Raw genomic sequence first — 19479 nt, 5'->3', positions numbered from 1 at the left:
AATGCCCAAGTACGGCACCTTATTCTCCCAAAAAAATTTCTATTAATGAACGTTACTAGAAAAACGTTTCAGAGTACATTTTATAACAACAACAAAACGTAAACATAACCAGGTGTAACCATAACAAGAACTACAAGTTTTAAAACAAAAAGGCAGCTTATTGCCTGAACAAATGTTCTATTAACGAAACTAGAAAAACGTTTAGAGAATACATTTTGTAACTATAAAAAATGTAAACAACGCCACATTCAAATGTTTTCCCATTGAGAGGCAGCAGTCAGCATGTAAAAACAACCTTGACTTTTTATTTGGATTGCCAAACATGTTAAGGCAGAGACAGTATAAAAAGCAATTGCAGATTGATGATATAGCAGACATCAAGAAAAAAACCTAATGACGCAACTCGACCGACCGACACCACTGACCTCTGTCCAGAACACCACTTGTAAACATATTTAATTATGCATTACTACTGAAGTAACGAAGGGCTACGTCTGCCATGTCGGTGAAGTGGTAGACAACCATACATTGCACTGAGTCAATACAAAGGTACATAAGCTAATTATAGTCGCCAGTGAGCTTCGTTAAAGTATGTACAACTATATACATCACGATAATACAGTATGGCACTGAGATGAACTGTCGATTAACATCCACTTTATACGATACAATAGATTAATGGCTGTTAATAACAGTGTATTCATGTTAATAAGTCAGAGCGAGCCACTTTACAGTCACTTATAATCTATTGCAAACCGTCCTTTACCACAGAGGTGATGAAATAGCAAATACATTCAATAGTATGGTTACACAACGATATAAGTGCATACAAACAGCTAGATGTAGCCATTTACAGGCAAAATCCAACGATTTACAGGGACCAAATGTTTATCATCAGGCTTCTTTCTGATTGGTCTTCCTCGATAAGTACATTCATTGGTTTAAAATGAAATTAGTCGCTGCCTCCATATGGAGGCGATGAGAAACACCATGGAATTGATGTCTGTGAATCCTTGTGAAGCATCTCACATCTTCCCGTCATTTTCTGCAGAGATTAAACAGAGATTAAACACTCGCAGCATTACGTGTTGAATGATTTATTCAAATGAGGCTGCAATGCAAACATCCCTGATAAAAATGTTCAAGTCAGACTATTTACAATTTTAATCATTTTAAAAATTTTATCATAAAATTTTCACGGTATTTTATTTTTCATTTTAACCAAAGCTACTAAGACTGCATTTAAAGGTCCAGTCAAATTAAAATAGTTTTATAGATGTTATTATCAGTATGTTAGTCTTTTTTTATAATTATATTTGTGGGGGGTTTCACCTTTTGATGGATAGGAGAGTATTGACAGGAACGCATGGGGCGCAGAGAGAGGGGAAGGGTCGGCATAGGACTTTGAGGTGCAAATCGAACTCAGGTCGCCATGTTAACCACTACGTCATTGGTTCCAATCTGGGGTGCGTATCCCAAAACCATCGTTAGCCAACTAAGGTCGCAAGTTCCGGTGGTTACAAACATAGTTTGTTGATTTGCCGTTTCCCAAATCCGTCGCTCCAACGAACATTCGCAAACTGCGTCGCAAACTTGAGCACTCGCAACTATACCTCTGGAGCTGTAGTTTGAAACGTAGTTCCTGGCTGTGTGCTATTCCCACTTATCCCCCCTATGCCCTATTCATTTAGAACATTCTAACATTCAAAGTTGGAATTATGAAAAATAAAACAGCATTAAGGTCATCTCTCTTAGGTGTAAGTTGCTTTCAAAGTATTTTTACAGTTTAGTTTTAGCGATTTTCATGTTTACACTAGAGCTCCCTTAGCAGTGCACTCTGAAAAAATTGATGTCATTTTGAACACAGCCTCATGATGAAAGCTATAGGTGACCTATTATTTAAAAGCCGAATTTATGTTACGTCTCCAAAGCTTGTGAAAACAAAAAACATAGCATACGTTAATGCTTTTAATTTATAGTGGATTATTTATTAAGCATCTGTACTGTATATGACACGGGCCTGCTGGTTAGAACTTTCTGCTGTGGTTTACATGTGTCAAATTGTAAAAGTAAAAAAAAAAACAATATACTACTTTAATAATAAGCATCATCATCATCCTCATCATAATTATTAATATTATTATTAAAGTATGATTTTTTTTATTTCTAATACATGATTATTACATTTCATTTCTTGATAAACTGCCTCATTATTTATTTATTTATATAATTTATATATGATATTAGAATATGTGTTAGATTTTGTAAGTGATTTCATGTTTTAGAATATGATATGTCATTCTCAGTAATATTTGTAAAGCAATCACAGGCTCTATATGTGCCATATATTTCAGTTAATATGGATAGCGAGTGCATGATTTTACCAAATCTATTGTTGGATTTTATTTTAAATTTATGTTTTTGTAAAACAATATAATCTGCACACAGAAATGATGGGGGTCTTCTCTAAAGAAGTAGTTACTCCGCCCTGTTTAGAGCGTCATTCTGGGTGTTTTACGTTATAACTAACATGGTTCAAGCGATGGATCTGCCATAGAAACTATGCGTTTTGGGAAACACTCGTCACTACATTGTTCTTTTTCCAAACGATGCATCGTATCATGATAGTTCAGCTGCGAGTTACATCGTTGTTTGGGAAACGCACCCCAGTTTGTTAGTCTTAATGATATCTATAAGCTAGTGTGCTCCGAAACAGTGATTTACATTTAGTGTAAATATGCAAAGTTTGCAGTTTGTCACGCTAAATGCATGGTTTCCGCTACATTCATTCTTACATGGCGGGGCGCCTAGCAAAATTGATCCCGCCACGGCTACATTACAGCTTCTAATCCAACACCTTTTAGGGTTACGTGCTGACTGACTGACTAGCGTGATGCCAGCAAACACGACACATAGCCGTTTCACTTTACTTCAGGACGCATTAATACCGCTCTGTAGGTCTATTGGACTATTGGAGACATTCATAAATATTCCTTGCAACTCAAATAAATGTTGGAAACATGCTTATTACATAAACGCACTAAATCGCACTTCAGCATTGTTTATTTGAGAGCGCAAAAGAAGATCTGCGCTTGAGCAGTGTATATTTGAGGGGGCGAGTACGAGCAGAGGAAATCGGCTCGCAAGTCGTAGTCGTATGCTCGTAGGCTATTACATAAATGCGAATGCGATCTTGTAATGCTGCGCTCACGACATTTGTCATTGAAATAACGCCACAGGTGGTTGGTAGATCTGTGTAAAAAAGGCCTGCCTCCACAGCTGGAAAAAATCCTAGAGGAAACACTGAAATGTATTTAAAAGCATTTCTTTGCCGTCACCTTATACTTAATTTTTTTCATCGAATCTTCTGACCAATCAAATGCTTTCTAGTATCTGACATGCCCCTCCCCTTTCATCTCATTCGCCTCTCATTTGGTGCACTTGATCTGAACCACTGTCACTGACAGAGCTGTGAGGAAAACAAAACGCTATTGGTTGTTTTTTTTAAAGGGGAGGGGCTACTTTATGTCCCACCCTGTCTTCATGTTTCAATTGAGATTACATCAAACATCCAATCAAACCTGCACATTTCAAAGCACTTCACGGGACCTTTAAGGTATAGCTTGCACCAGGTCTGGTCATGCATTCTATGGGAATCAAATCTACAGTATAACCTTGGCTTTGCTAGCGCCATTTTTTGCTGTCCTGAGCTACAGGAGTTAGTTTAACGGCAGTGCTTATTGCACTGGTTTTCTCACCACTGGAGCAGGTCTGTGTTGTCGTCACTTGCTGGTTTCCAACCAGTGCCGCAGAACTCAAACCTTGAGGATCACAGATTACAGAACATTATAATCAGCTCCTACAGTACCCTAACTATTCTGTCTTCACTGTAAATGCATCTAAAGTGTATTTATGTAATGCAACATGTCATATTGTTTAGCTTCTACAGCACTTTGTGGAATCTTACAGACGTCTAGAATTTATAGGGGCTCATTTATAAAACATTCATAAATATAAGTGTCAATTGGTCATTTGTGTGTAAAATAGACCTTCCTAAAGCAGTTATTAATTTTTACAAATATATTTAAGGTCAATACTATCACCACCTTTAGAATTGTTTTTCGATTGTCTACAGCAGTGTTTCCCAACCCTGTTCCTGAAGGCACACCAACAGTCCACATTTTCAACCTCTCCCTAATCAAACACACCTGAATCAACTTATCATAACATCAGAAGAGACTCCAACACCTGAAGTTAATGGGTCAGATAAGAGAAACACCGAAAATATGTACTGTTAGTGTGCCTCCAGGAACAGGGTTGGGAAACACTGGTCTACAGAATGAACCATTGTTGTCCAATGACTAGCCTAATTACCCTAATTAAGTCTTTAAATTGCAGTTGCCAATACTAGTATCCTGTAAAATAACTAGAAAAATATGTACTCTCGTCATGGCAAAGACAAAATTTAGTTATTAGAAATTAGGAAAATATTTGTACATATAAATGTGGAAATAATTTATATAACAGAACCACTTTTATAACTTAAAACACATAACTTTATTCTTATATTTCATAAATGAAGCCCATTGAAATTGTGCTTCAAAGGGATCATACAAAGGGATTCAGAAGTCAGCATTATTCGCCCTCTTGTAATTTTTTATTTTATTTTTTTTCAAATATTTCCCAAATTATGTTTCTCAGATTCAGGAATTTCTCACAGTATTTCCTCTAATATTTGTTCTTCTGGAGAAAGCCTTTGTTTTATTTCAGCTAGAATAAAAGCAGTTTTTAATAGTTTTAAAGCCATTTTAAGGTCAATATTATTAGCCCCCTTCAGCAATATTAGTTTTGGATAGTCTACAGAACAAACCACTGTTATACAATGACTTGCCTAATTACCCTAACTTTACCCTAATTACCCTAGTTAAGCCTTTAAATGTCACTTTAAGCTGTATAGAAGTGTCTTGAAGAATATCTAGTCTAATATTATGTGCTGTCATCATGACAAAGAGAAAAGAATTTAGTTAAATGAGTTATTAAAACTGTTATGATTAGAAATGAGTTAAATCTGCTAAACAGAAATTGGGGAAAAATATACAGGAGAGCTGATAATTCTACTGCATACGTACTTTAATAGAGGCTGTAGTGAGTTCAGTAGTGTAATATAGTTCAGCTGATTTTGACCTTTTCACCTTGGAAGGGGTCGTATTGTCCAGACACCAGTGTGTAGCTCATGCCCAGGTGCGTCAGGTGATGTGCCTGAAGGTGTCGGCTGAATGGAGCCGATTCTCTCTCCCGCTCAGACTCGCGCTCCTGTTCTGGAGATCCTCTTTCTCCAGGCTGAAGGAGCAAAATATAATATGTGTAAACACCACTGTGAAGACCATACGCCTGTCTTTGACAACACACTGTAGAAAATGGACATGACTTTTATTGTAAAAGAAATGTACAAATGATACAGTAGAAATCAGTAACCTGGTGAACAGTAACGCTGCATCTACACAAATCCGGACACATTTGAAAAGGGCATTATGGTCTAAAATGCTCCATGTTCACACTATGGTTTTCAATTCTCTCCACTAAAGAGTGCTCTAGTTGATGTACCGCGTAGGACACAGACGTCAGACGCTTTCATTTGCGCATATTCGCCTACCATTAATTTACTCTGCGTCTCTCTGAAACTGAATATGTGACTGTGGTCCGATCTTAACAACAGCTTCAATAAACACTCCCTGTGTACTGAAGAGAGGCGATACGGAGCATCTACACACTCACATTCATCTTTAATAACGCTGACCAAACATCCAAAACATCTGCTTTCCAATGTCCACCACCATGTTAGCAGAATTAGTCGCATGACTGCATCTCATGACTAAGATGCATCATCGTTTTCCAAAAGCCTCTGTTTTTACCGTAAACACCAAAACACTGTTTTAGATTTATCCACTCTAGACAGCGTTTTCAAATAGATTTGTTTTTGTTTTCGTCTCAGTGTGGAGAGAAGGCTGAAACTGAGAGAAAAATATGTGTTTTAAATGAAAACATATTAGAGTGGACCATAAGTAAATAAAGTAAGACTTTTATTTCAGTATGTTGAAGCTCTTCCAACTAAAACGGAATATTGAGTTGGGGGTGGGTCAAACCGAAAAGGGGTGTGGCTAAGAATATATTTGCTGAAGTGTCAAACTGACATCAACAGAGAAGGAGCCAATCCGAACACAGAAGCAGATGCTCAGACTTACGTTTCAAGATTATCATTCATTCATTCATTTTCTTTTCGTCTTAGTCCCTTTATTAATCCGGGGTCGCCACAGCGGAATGAACCGCCAACTTATCCAGCACATGTTTTACACAGCGGATGCCCTTCCAGCTGCAACCCATCACTGGGAAACATCTATACACACTCATTCACACTCATACACTACGGACAACTTAGCTTATCCAATTCCCCTATAGCGCATGTGTTTGGACTGTGGGGGAAACCGGAGCACCCGGAGGAAACCCACGCCAACATGGGGAGAACATGCAAACTCCAAACAGAAATGCCAACTAAAATCCAGCCGAGGCTTGAACCAGCGACCTCCTTGCTGTGAGGCCACAGGGCTACCCAAGTTAAGACTTAAGTTTCAAGATTACCAAAACAAACCAATTAATTGTTCATGTTAAGAGTAGCAATGTGCACTAGCGAAATAAACATTGCCATTTCTGATTTCACACAGACTTTAATATACTGATAGACTTTCCCTGAATTCCATGCAAGATGGACTTTAATTTTTCCATCTAATGAAATTCTGGCAGGGTGGCGTGGTGGGTGGAGCTGTCGCCTCACAGCAAGAAAGTCGCTGGTTCGAGCCTCGGCTGGGCCAGTTGGTGTTTCTGTGTGGAGTTTGCATGTTCTCCCCGTGTTGGTGTGGGTTTCCTCCGGGTGCTCCGGTTTCCCCCACAGTCCAAACACATGCGCTATAGGGGAATTGGGTAAGCTAAATTGTCCATAGTGTATGAGTGTGTGTGTGTGTGTGTGTGTGTGTGTGAATGAGAGTTTATGGGTGTTTCCCAGTGATGCGTTGCAGCTGGAAGGGCATCCGCTTCATAAAACAGATGCTGGGTAAGTTGGCGGTTCATTCCACTGTGGCGACCCCTGATGAATAAAGGGACTAAGCCGATAAGAAAATCAATGAATGAAATTCTGGCAGTGTCAGAGGATTTCAGACACTTTCATTCAGTGTGATTGAACTATGACGACCATTAAACCAACAGCCAATAGGAGCGCAGAACCTGACGTCACAATTAGAGCGACAACTTCAAATCACCATGGGGTGAAGCCAAAATATTTACAATCTATTAATGATTTTTTAATAGTTGAAAGAAAGAGCAGAGCTGTGCAGTTCAAAATACAGTACACACATTTCCCAACACATATTTGTAAGAATTAATTATATGTATTGTAATATTTGTGACCGTGCATGGACCAGAAAATCAGTCATAAGTGTCTAAAAAACTGAATAAATAAGCTTTTCATTAATGTATGGTTTGTTATCATAACACAATATTTGTCTGAGATACAAACTACTTCAAAATCTGGAATCTGAAGGTTTAAAAAAATCTAAATATTGATTAAATTGTCTTTAAAGTTGCTCAAATTAAGTTCTTAGCAATGCAAATAATGTTTTGATATATTTACAGTAAGAAATGTACAAAATATCTTCATAGAACATAATTTTAATATTCATAATATTTAATAACATAACATTTAATAAGTAAAAGCAGTAATTTTGACCCATACAAGATATTTTTGGTTAATGTCAAGAATTCACTTGTGCTACATAAGACTGGTTTTGTGCTCCAGGGTCATAATTATTATTATTATAATTATCGTTTTTTTGTAGTGAGATACATACAACAGGAGATTTGCCATGATAAGGCAGGAGTGGATGTGACAGAAGCTCTAATGCTGTCGAATCTGTCACCGGTTTACTGCTTTGAGCCCCTTCCGAATCCTCCCTCCCTGCTGTTTTTCCATACAAAGGGTAATGGAAACCTAGAATGGAAAACACACAGCTTACTCTTTACAAGCAGTTTCTCATACAAGCACCTCTGGTGTCATGTTTACGCGGTACAGTAGATGATTACCTGGGTAATTGTGCACCAGAGCTGGAGACATCACTCTGTATGCATTGCTGCCCGTCTCGCACAGGTGTAAATATGGATAAGAGTGTTGAAACTGGAGGAAAGATGGCTGAGGTGATGCTGCTGCAGTTCGTGTGGAGTCTTCAGACGTCTCGCCTGATGTTTCGTCTCCTTCCGGCCGGGTGCTTTCTTCGGGACCGTCAGCAATCGTCTCACACTTTAGTTCAGCCTCCAGCCGGGACTCGGGCTCTATGTGCCAGTCTTTCCCCTTTTCTGGACTGAGACTCAATTCCTCAGAGATCTTGTTGACCTCGTGATTTTGCTGCTTCACATATTTGGACTGATAAGAGTGGCTCCAGGACTGAGATTCTGAAGCCTAAACCCAGAGGAACATCTACCGTCAAACTTGGGTCTGACAACCAAAGAAATTAAACACCTTACAGGGAAGCCCTTATGAAACAGTAGCCCTGTGAAATTAAGTGTTTAATATGCGGAAAATCTTTAGAAATCAATATGATCTCAATCAATCATCAAAAAATCCTGGCATATTCGATCGTTTGATGATTAAGGACCATATTTCCCCCAAACAATCAAACATGCGTTTGGGTTGTTATCCCACCATAATCACGGATATTTCTAGAAGTCTGTTATTGTCTTTTACTAGAACATTTCCTCAGTAAATGATAAGTAACATCAGTAACTTACATTCAGAAATGTTACATTTGTGTCCACATTTGATTTTGAGTTTGAACTCTCCAAACTGAGGTCTTCAGATTCCTTGAGGGATGCTTGCTCTTTTGGCCGCCCCTGTTGCTGAAACGACATCTGCTTGTCCAACTCCACATAGATGAAGCCAGGTTTCGCACAGTTAATCTTAACAGAGTTCGCCGCCTTATGACTCGCCTGAGGAGAGCTTATAAATTGCTTTTGCTCTTCCTTTGTTCGGTCTTTTTGCTCAGATCCGCGTCTAACTTGACCTCGGCTTTGTTTACTATACTGCATTTCCTCGCAGCACGCTTCAGTGAGCGGTCTGTGGGAGCCAGGCATCATCAACATCTTCTGGTCCATGGCGACATTGCGACTGTACTGTCCATAGTACAAGGATTGAGCCAGCGCGGTGTGTGTTTCAGCGTACTGAAGCTGGCTAGAAGATTCTGGGCTTTTCATATCCTCATCTAAATCTCTCAACTCATCCTTTGTTCGACTGTAAGGTGAAGCCACCTTGTGGAACGGAGTGGAACTGGCTTGGCTTGAGTGCATGAATCCGGGTACGCAATGAGATTCGTAGGCATGACCATGAGATTGGATGTCTTTACCTGGGTTCACTGTTGGTGCAGTGCTTATTGATGGTATTTTGGGATTGCCATTTGATTCTTGTGTTGAGTTCCGTCTAGATCTCGAGTTTGATCCACCGTCCTCTGTGGCATCGGATATGTCGGAGTATGCAGGGCTGTTTGTTTTAGTAGTCGCTCCATCTCCGTTAGTAAGAGTGCCGCAGTCTATTCTTGCAGAACTGCCGATTGATGGACTCGGGGCATTGTCTGAAAACGTGTACACCTTGTCAGCTTCAGCTCGGATACTCGCCATGCGGCTTTCTTGAGTTTCACTTGGACCATTCAGAACATCTTGCTTGCTCAAGTGCTCCTTCAAGAGGCTCACCGGAAATTCCTTACTGATGCTTTTTGTATCCTCCATTTTTTGGTATATTGGATCACTTTTGGGACTCCGTGGATCTTTGCCATTTCTGTCCTTTAATCTGTGCTTTTCTTTCCTCTTACTGTCTTTGCTCAGCACTACGGTAGTGTTGGACATGTTGACTTGTGCAATTACATCTAGCTTTGGCTTAATGGGTTTCAGCGAGAGGTTCTTGGCTTTTGTGAGGGAAACAGTTGGAGTCGCCTGATGAGAAGAAACTTCAGTTGTTTTAGTTGAAAACGCAGCCGGTGGGATAACGGTTAGCTTCGGAGGAGCAGGAGCAGCATTGACAAGTCTGTTATTTCTAGACTTTCCTGAACATCTCTCAGCAAACCCACTTTCCTTTTTAATTTTGCTACAGATGTCTCTTTTATCAATCGCACCTTCAGCTTCAAGTTTGGGCATTTCCACGGATGTGTTACGATCCGTCATGAGGCAGTTCTCAAGGACAACAGACATGTTGGAAATGAGCGGGAGGTTGCTTAGATCATCTATGGATGCATCTTTATTTGCCACATTCTGCCGTAGTTTTGCATTGGCTACAGAACTGCTATCATTGCTAATCAGTGCTTTCCTGCTCTTCGGAGAACTGACTGCATTGAGTTTACACATGCCTCTAGGCTTCTTAGACACAATGTTCTCGGAGGATTCAAAAGGTACAGAGTTGATCGTTTCATCAAAATCTGAAAGTCTGTCCTCACTCTCCACCTCAAACTCTTGTTTGCTGTCGTTGTTCAGATGAGCATGTGATTGGTGGTAACGGAGTCCATTTATGTGTTTGTACTTTTTGTTGCAGTTCGGATGTGGACAGTCTATTAGCATTGGAGATGCACACACTTGATCAAGAAACACCGGGTCAGATTTACCTTGAGGTGTGGAAGGAGCACTCCTAGATTTGGCTCGTATCCTTTTCCCATTCCCGTTTCTAATGTCCTCTGAGACCAAGCTTAAATCCAGATCGGCAGGGGCTTTGCTTTTTCTCTTTCCACATATAAGTGGATTGGATTTGATGTCCTCTACAGCGTAGTATCCCGGAGTTCTGCAGCCACTGAGGTTCAGGCTCCCTCGTCTGCCTTTGTTGCCGATTCCCACGCCGCGCCTCTTGTGGGTTAATCCTCGTATCTTAGAGAGACTTGGGTCAACATTGGGTTGATCTGGAATGGCCAGTCGCATCCGTTTACCACGTCCACGCGCACAAGGCATTTCGGAGTCACTCACTGGCGATTCACAAAACCTGGGTAAATAAACAGAGAGTCAAAAGCTTATGTAAATAAATAAACTTAAAATCAAGTCCAGACAATAATATATGCTGCTGAAGTTAAAATTATTAACCCTCCTGGAAAATAATTATTGTTTATAAAATAATGTTTAACAGAGCAAGGAAGTTTTCATAGTATCTCCTTCGTTTCCATAGTATGTTTTCTTCAAGAGAAAGTCATTCATTCATTCATTCATTTTCTTTTCGGCTTAGTCCCTTTATCAATCCGGGGTCGCCACAGCGGAATGAACCGCCAACTTATTCAGCATATGTTTTACGCAGCAGATGCCCTTCCAGCCGCAACCCATCTCTGGGAAACATCCATACACACTCATTCACACTCACAATTTAGCCTACCCAATTCACCTGAACCACATGTCTTTAAACTGTGGGGGAAACCGGAGCACCCGGAGGAAACCCACACCAACACAGGGAGAACATGCAAACTCCACACAGAAACACCAAGTGACCCAGCCGGGACTCAAACCAGCGACCTTCTTGCTGTGAGGTGACAGCGCTACCTACTGCGCCACTGCGTCGCCCTTCTAGAGAAAGTGTTATTTCATTTCGTTTCACTTTTTTAATTGGCTCCAGAACAAACCACTGTTTAAAAGGTTTATTTTAATTTCCCCCTTATAGATTTTAAACCCAGAAGATGATGATTGGCTAAGTGAAGTTTATTTATAAACTAATTTTGAGAGCATCACGTGCTTATAATTGCTTGCGGCTGGTCCCGCATTAGTCAGTTTATGATTTACCAGTCAGACGATTCCTAAGCCAATATAAATACCCATATCAGTTCCATATGATAGCCATCTTTGTTTTGAAGAATCCTCCCTTCCACCCTACTCCTCTTCCTTTCCTTAATGGGTGGCATGGTGGCCCAGTTGTTAGCACTGTTGCCTCACAGCAAGAACGTCACTGGTTCTAGTCATTTCCAAGCCAGCTGATGTTTCTGTGCGGAGTTTACACGTTCTGCCCATGCTCACGTGGGTTTCCCCGAGGTTCCTCGGTTTCCTCCCACCATCCAAAAACATGCAACTTAAGTTAATTGACACCATAGACATGCTCCTAGTAAGTAGTTATCTCCTAAGAGTAATCACTATCTGTTCATTAGCTACTACAGCAGGGGAGTTCTACCTGAGCTCAAACTCCCCTCTTGCCTTGCAAATGCGAGGGACCCCCCGGGCTCGAGGATCTGATGAGCTCAGGGCTCTCTCCCAGGACAGCATGCCAAACAAGCTTCATAATCAATCATCAGCTAAGTGTGAACTCTTGAAAAGGCAGTTATTCCCTTCAATTAAAACAAACAGATGCTAACGTTGTCTTAATTGATGTTCAACACTGAAAAACGTTAAAATCTCACGACATGTAAACCAGGGTTTCATGACTCTTTAAATTTCACACGAGGTCTCATAATTTTGACCTGTTTCATGCACATTACCGTGGTGGAGCCCAGTCGTGCTTGGTACAGTCCAAAAGCGTGCCTACGTAGGTCCGTTTCCTCCATGTGACGTTCACAACCAGAACTCCTGGAATCAAACACGATTATTGAGTCCCTCAGAGGTTTAAAACATTTTATACAATGACCAAATTTGAAAACATTTCATTTTAGCCATACGTAGATAGTTACGACCTGCTCATTCAAGTCGCAACATAGAAGAGAGATCAAACACAAAAATATAATTAATACACATTATTTATTTTAAACAAAACTAATACAATACGTCAGAGCAACAGGACAATAAAGAAAATACGATATAATCACAATAAACTTTAACTACATGATATAATGAAGGTTAGCTTCAACCAGACTGTATGCACTTTTGAGTAACAACACAAGTGACATATACCCTACAATGAAAAAGGTGAAACTACTGTCTTTCATTCAAAGTACATTATTTATATTGGATTAAGTAATAAGTAATTAAATTAGCCTTAAATCATAGGTCTCAAACTGGATTCCTGGAGTGCCGCAGCTCTGCACAGTTTTGCTCCAACCCTAATCAAACACAGCTGATCAGACTAATCAAGGTGTGCAAGACTACTAAACACTACTGAGCAGGTGTGAATTGGAGGTGGTTGCAGCTAAACTGTGCAGAACTGCAGCCCTCCAGGAATTGAGTTTGAGGCCATTGCCTTAAATGATAGCAAAAAAGGGCGGCACAGTGACTCAGTGGTTAGCTCTGTAGCCTCACAGCAAGAAGGTCACTGATTCGCGTCCCGGCTGGGTCAGTTGGCGTTTCTGCTTGGACTTTGCATGTTCTTCCCATGTTGGTGTGGGTTTCCTCCGGGTGCTCCGGTTTCCCCCACAGTCCAAACACATGCGCTATAGGGGAATTGGTGTACTAAATTGGACGTAGTGTATGAGATTGTGTGTGTGTGTGTGAGAATGAGTGTGTATGGGTGTTTCCCAGTACTAGGTTGCAGCTGGAAGGGCATCCGCTGTGTAAAACCTATGCTGTAACAGTTGGCTGTTCATTCCGCTGTGGCGACCCCTGATGTATAAAAGGGACTAAGCTAAAGGAAAATGAATGAATGAATGAATGCAAAAAATGAAGCCCGTAGGTCAACTTAAAAGCATTAATTTTTCATAATTAAAATCTATGTTGTCCCAAAGTAAAAAAAAAGTGTCTTAATAGTAAACAATATTTTTATTTTGTGTGAATATAATTTTCTTCTTCATATTATACATATTTTGATATCCATAAATTAGCAGTTTTCCGTATTTTGTTTTTAATGTTTTTATTTTTCACCGTTTATTTGCTTGTTTTGTAAAAAGTTTTCTGCACATGTGTAATATATTGTGCTATATTGTGTGTGTTGGTGTTGTATATTACGCTACAGAAACATTTTAATAAACTGCAGCACATTTTCTGCTATTTTACAGACTTATTCCTCTACATCAATGTTTCCCATCCCTTTTCCTGGAGGCACACCAACATTACATATTTTGGATGTCTCCCTTACCTGACTAATTTACTTCAGGTTTTGGAGTCTCTTCTTATGTTCTAATTAGGTGATTCAGGTGTGTTTGATTAGGGAGAGGTTGAAAATGTGGACTGTTGGTGTGCCTTCAGGAACAGGGTTGGGAAACACTGCTCTACATGTTATTATTTATATTCTCAAACCACTAAAATGTCAATAAAAGTCACTTTGTTTAACTGCAGAGTTGAATGATCAACATCAGAAGAGGACAGAGCAGAGATCAACATCCCATAATGCAATTCACCACCATAAATAAACACCAAACACAGAAACTGTTCATTAACGGATCATTTTTCAGTGTACATTTAACCAATAATTACATTTAACTAATAATTACATTTAACTAATAATTAGCATGGAGTTATACATTCTCCAATGAGGTATGGAGCAGACTTGGAATCGTCAAGAGGTCTTTTTTTATCATTCATTCATTCATTTTCCTTCACCTTAGTCCCTTTATTCATCAGGGGTCTCCACAGCGGAATGAACCGCTAAATTATCCAGCATATGTTTTATGTAGCGGATGCTCTTCCAGCTGCAACCCAGTACTGGGAAACACCCATACACATTCATTCACGCATCTCATACACTACGGCCAATTTTCTTCATCAATTCCCCTATAGCGCATGTGTTTGGACTGTGGGGTAAACCGGAGCACCCGGAGGAAACCCACACCAACAAGGGGAGAACATGCAAACTCCACACAGAAATTTCAACTGACCAAGCCGGGACTGGAACCAGCAACCTTCTTGCTGTGAGGCAACTGGCTAACCACTGAGCCACCATGCCCCATCCCCCCCCCCCCCCCCCCCCCCCCCCTTTTTTTTTTTTTTTAAATATCGGAAACATTTTGTAAAACCATAACATGTTTAGCCATATGCTATTTTTATATTATTGGATTAATTCTGTGCTTGATCTCAGTGATGGAAGTTAAGATGGTGGTCTGCAATTTTAATTTGCTTAATCAATATGCAACCAGTGTCTCCTCTTGCTTCCAATGATTCAGTCTCACAGCTGCTTTGAAAATGCAGTCCTGTGGAGCTCATGACAAAACTCGCCCTTCACTCCACAGCACATTTCCAAATAGACACATTCATAACATGCTGAGGAAGAAAAGGAGATGCAATATGCTAACTCAATCTAGAATCTTCATTCATACAAGTACTTCACAGTGCACTCCAAAAATTATTTGCTCTTGCTTGATCAAAATAATTCATTCATTTTTCTTCGGCTTAGTCCCTTTGTTTATCAGGAGTCACCACAGCAGAATGAACCGCCAACTATTCCATCATTTGTTTTACACAGCGGATGCCCTTCCAGCTGCAACCTAGTACTGGGAAACACCCATACACACTCATTCACACACACACTCATACACTATTACCAGTTTAGTTCATCAGTTCTCCTATAGCACATGTGTTTGGACTGTGGGGGAAACCGGAGCACCCGGAGGAAACCCACGCCAACACGGGGAGAACATGCAAACTCCACACAGAAACGCCAACTGACCCAGCCGAGACTCGAACCAGCGACCTTCTTGCGTTGAGGTGACATTTCTAACCACTGAGCCACTGTGTCGCCTCAAAATATCTTGTAACACTGTATTCATATTGCAATATTTCATTCATTTTCTTTTCAGCTTAGTCCCTTTATTAATCCGGGGTCGCCACAGCGGAATGAACCGCTAACTCATCCAGCACATGTTTTAGCAGCGGATGCCCTTCCAGCTGCAACCCATCACTGGGAAACATCCATACACACTCATTCACACACATACACTACGGACAATTTAGCTTACCCAATTCACCTGTACCACATGTCTTTGGACTCAACGACAACTGACCCAGCCGGGACTCAAACCAGTGAACTTCTTGCTGTGAGGTGACAGTTTTAACCACTGAGCCACCGTGTCGCCTCAAAATATCTTGTGAAACTGTAGTTGTATTGCAATATTTATCGCAGGAAAAGATTTTTCCAACATGTGCAGCTCTACACTGCGCTCTAATTTAACCAACTCTCATGACTTCTGCTGCTGAGAAACACGTACATGAGAAAAGGGTCATTTTTTCAGAGTAGTTTCACTTCTTTCAGTGTATTTTACACTGAATAACATGAACAGCACACTCTTACCTTCCTCTGTCTCATGCCACACAATACCCTCTAGATTGACGCTGGTTCCCGGCTGACAGGGCTCCATGTAGCTGGACTCCAGAGCTTTCTCCGATTCCTGTGTATTCGTTCCGACTGACCGTGTCTTTACACCAAGCTGAGGAGAGAAAGCAAACAAGACAAACTCAGTGAGAGCTGATGTATATGCAGTGCCCTGCTGCTCTATTACATCAAAACAAATCAAAACTAAACCTTTTACAATGTAAAAATGCTTTTCTTACTTAATTGTTTTGTCTAAATATGTAAAAACTCTTAAATCAAGAAGCAATTTCTAGACGAGCAAAACATATAGTGTTGTTTTCAGAACTAATGACTCAAAATGAAGTGAGTTTCTCATAAAAAAAAACTCATCTGACAATGGGGGAAGCAGAATAATCTTGTTTTTCTATTTGACATAAGATTTTGCTTATCGCATTTTCAGATTAATTTGACTTAATTAGACTCATTATGTCTTAAAACAAAACAATATTTTTTGCTTGTCTAGAAAATGCACCTTGATTTAAGGATTTTTAGATGTTTGGACTAAAAACAAGACAAAAACTCTAAGAAAGAGAAGCATTTTCGCTGAGTATATGCACTGATATGGAATTTTTCATCAATATGGATAACTAGGCCCACACAAAATCTGAATATGCAGAAATCATTCGGTCTATTTGTTTACTTATATGAATGTGTGTTTAAATATGTATATATTTAGTATTATTTACATATTAGTCATTCATTCATTTTCCTTCAGCTTAGTCTCTTTATTCATCAGGGGTTGCCACAGTGGAATGAACCACCAACTATTCCAGCATATGTTTTACACAGCGAATGCCCTTCCAGCTGCAACCCAGTTCTGGGAAACACCCATACACACTCATTCACACACACACTCATACACTACGGCCAATTTAGTTCATCAATTCCCCTTTAGCGCATGTGTAGAGGGGAATTCCCCTATAGAGCACCCGGAGGAAACCCACGCCAACACGGGGAGAACATGCAAACTCCACACAGAAACGCCAACTGACCCAACCAGGACTCTAACTAGCGACTTTCTTGCTGTGAGGCCACAGTGCTAACCACTGAGCCACCGTGTCACCTGCCGGCTTAATTTCGTTAATGATAATTAAACACAGCATTTATTGGTCGATATTGATATGGTCGCCAATATATTGTGCACACAATGAATGGCTGATAATAATATTAAACTATATTTTTATATAGCACCTTTAAAAGAAGCATCTCAAAGGGCTTTATGGACATATATATGAAGAATAAAGCTAAAAGAAACACACACACATACAAATAAATACATAAAAAAGACAGAAAACAAAGCCAAGATAATAATACACAAAATAAACACATGCAGCATACATGTGCCTGCACATATCATTTGCTCTGGAAGACATCTGTATTCAAAAGTCTGATAAATGTCTTTAGAAAGGCCTGCTGGAGGAACATTCTGAATTTTACACATCTTAAAGACATAGTCTAAATGTCTATTTAATGTATGAAAATTAACATCTAATAAACGTTTTTCCACATGTAAACACAAACATCAAATAGACATCTCACTATTAGGGAACATTTCAAATCTAAACATCTTAAAATGTCTGCTGAAGAAACTTTAAAACGTCTTAAAGACATTCTAAAGGTCTATTTACCATCTGAAAATTGACATCTAATAGACGTTTTGCAAGTGATCTAATAAATACGTCTTCCAGATATAAACATCAAATAGATGTCTCACGTGTGCTATCAGGCAACATCTCAAATCTGAGTCTGATATATCTCATAAACATCTTAAACAGATCTGCTGCAGGAGCATTCTAACTTTTAAAGACATGTTCATCTAAATGTCTATTTAACATCTGAAAATTGATGTCTAATATGTTTCGAAGATGATCAAATGACCTACTACAGATGTAAACACAAATATTAAGCAGTCTATCAGGGAATTCCTTTAATCACATAGAAAAGCAGTCATAACATCTAAGTTTTAGTGATGATATGTATAAAAACAATCAGAGATTCTGCATTCCTCTTCTCAGAGGGCAGAAATGTCCACAATTCAGGAGCATCATAGAAGAAAAGGCCCGATCAGCCATTAGTGCTTATCTGATGATCAAGCAATGACAGAATAGCCCAGATTCAATGACATCAAAAATGACAAGAGGGACAATAGAGCACAGTTTGGCCGAAACCACAAGGGGGTGGAGCCACTCTCTCAACATTTAAAACTGTAAATATCACACGAAAGCATCTTGTCCTCAAACAAGCCAGCATGTCTTTGTCCAAAACAAACAGAAGGAAATAATGATGCTTGGGTTTCCAATAGCAACAGAATCTCTCAAGGGCCGCGTTAACAAAGCAAATGGCTGACAAACAAAAGAAAACCTCCTAAAATTGAAATCCGAACGCAAACATGCGAACAAACCCGACGAGTGTTTGACGCTCAACGAGATTGGCGGAATATAATTATAACGGTGCGCAAAACATAGAATTCGCCATCAGCTCACATAGCGGTGTATTGGCCATCCCATCAGCCGATTTTTGTACCGTGCTTACCGTCCTCAAGGCTGGCTCCTCCGCGTTCCGTCAACAATAGCCGCCGCGTCCATTCCGGCCCCCTTCCGACCAGACCCTCCGAACCCACCGAATACACCTCCACGTTTCTCCGCCGACGGTCCCCCGAACCCGCCGAACTCATCGCTCGGCCTTCTCCTTTCGTGTTTTAGTCGAATTCTTTCTCTCTTCGAACTGCCTTGTTTTTGCCCTTTCTTCCCGTCTTTAGGTCTCGCGGGCCCGTGCCGCTTCGGGCTGCTGTCCTTCGGCGACGGTGCTGAACTCATTATCTCGCGTCCTTAGCCTCCGCGTTTCCCGCTTAACCGACGCATACTTTAGGAATTCCGCTCACCAATCTCCACCGATGCAAACCGATCATTATTAGAATTCCTCCGTTTCAGCTTGAATTTCTTGGTTTCTTGCAGAGGAACGGCTGCTCGTGATTTTAGGCCGTCGAATGCACGACCAGTCGCGCATTTATATCGAGCTCGTCGCGACCTTCGACCGCGCTTTTAACGCTCAAAACGCGATTCATCTCCGATGTCTGTCGATCCTTCTCCAAATCCGCGTCCAGGTCAATGATCAGATCCCCGACGCCGATCTCCCATTCCTCCTCCTCGGCGCTGTCGTCGGGCTCGGCTCCGTGCGTCCTGGTGCTCTGCTGGAGGGAGGAACTGACTGACATTCTCCAA

General features: G+C 40.4%; 1 protein-coding gene across 1 annotated transcript; it reads right to left on the bottom strand.

Annotated features, from left to right (window-relative positions):
* Nucleotides 1-301: 301 nt before the first annotated feature.
* znf608 (zinc finger protein 608) lies at nucleotides 302-19479 on the bottom strand. The gene is given in 13 exon segments (XM_056464227.1): nucleotides 302-1045; nucleotides 3759-3821; nucleotides 5193-5340; nucleotides 7899-8038; nucleotides 8131-8503; nucleotides 8833-11056; nucleotides 12525-12612; nucleotides 16199-16334; nucleotides 18791-18817; nucleotides 18820-19107; nucleotides 19110-19139; nucleotides 19141-19271; nucleotides 19274-19479. Coding segments are annotated over 13 exon segments (3867 nt in total). The 5' UTR covers nucleotides 19473-19479; the 3' UTR covers nucleotides 302-1025.

The sequence above is a fragment of the Danio aesculapii genome, chromosome 8, assembly GCF_903798145.1.
Source record: "Danio aesculapii chromosome 8, fDanAes4.1, whole genome shotgun sequence".
In the NCBI taxonomy this organism is placed as follows: domain Eukaryota; kingdom Metazoa; phylum Chordata; class Actinopteri; order Cypriniformes; family Danionidae; genus Danio; species Danio aesculapii.
This window is presented reverse-complemented; position numbering and strand designations above follow the sequence as displayed.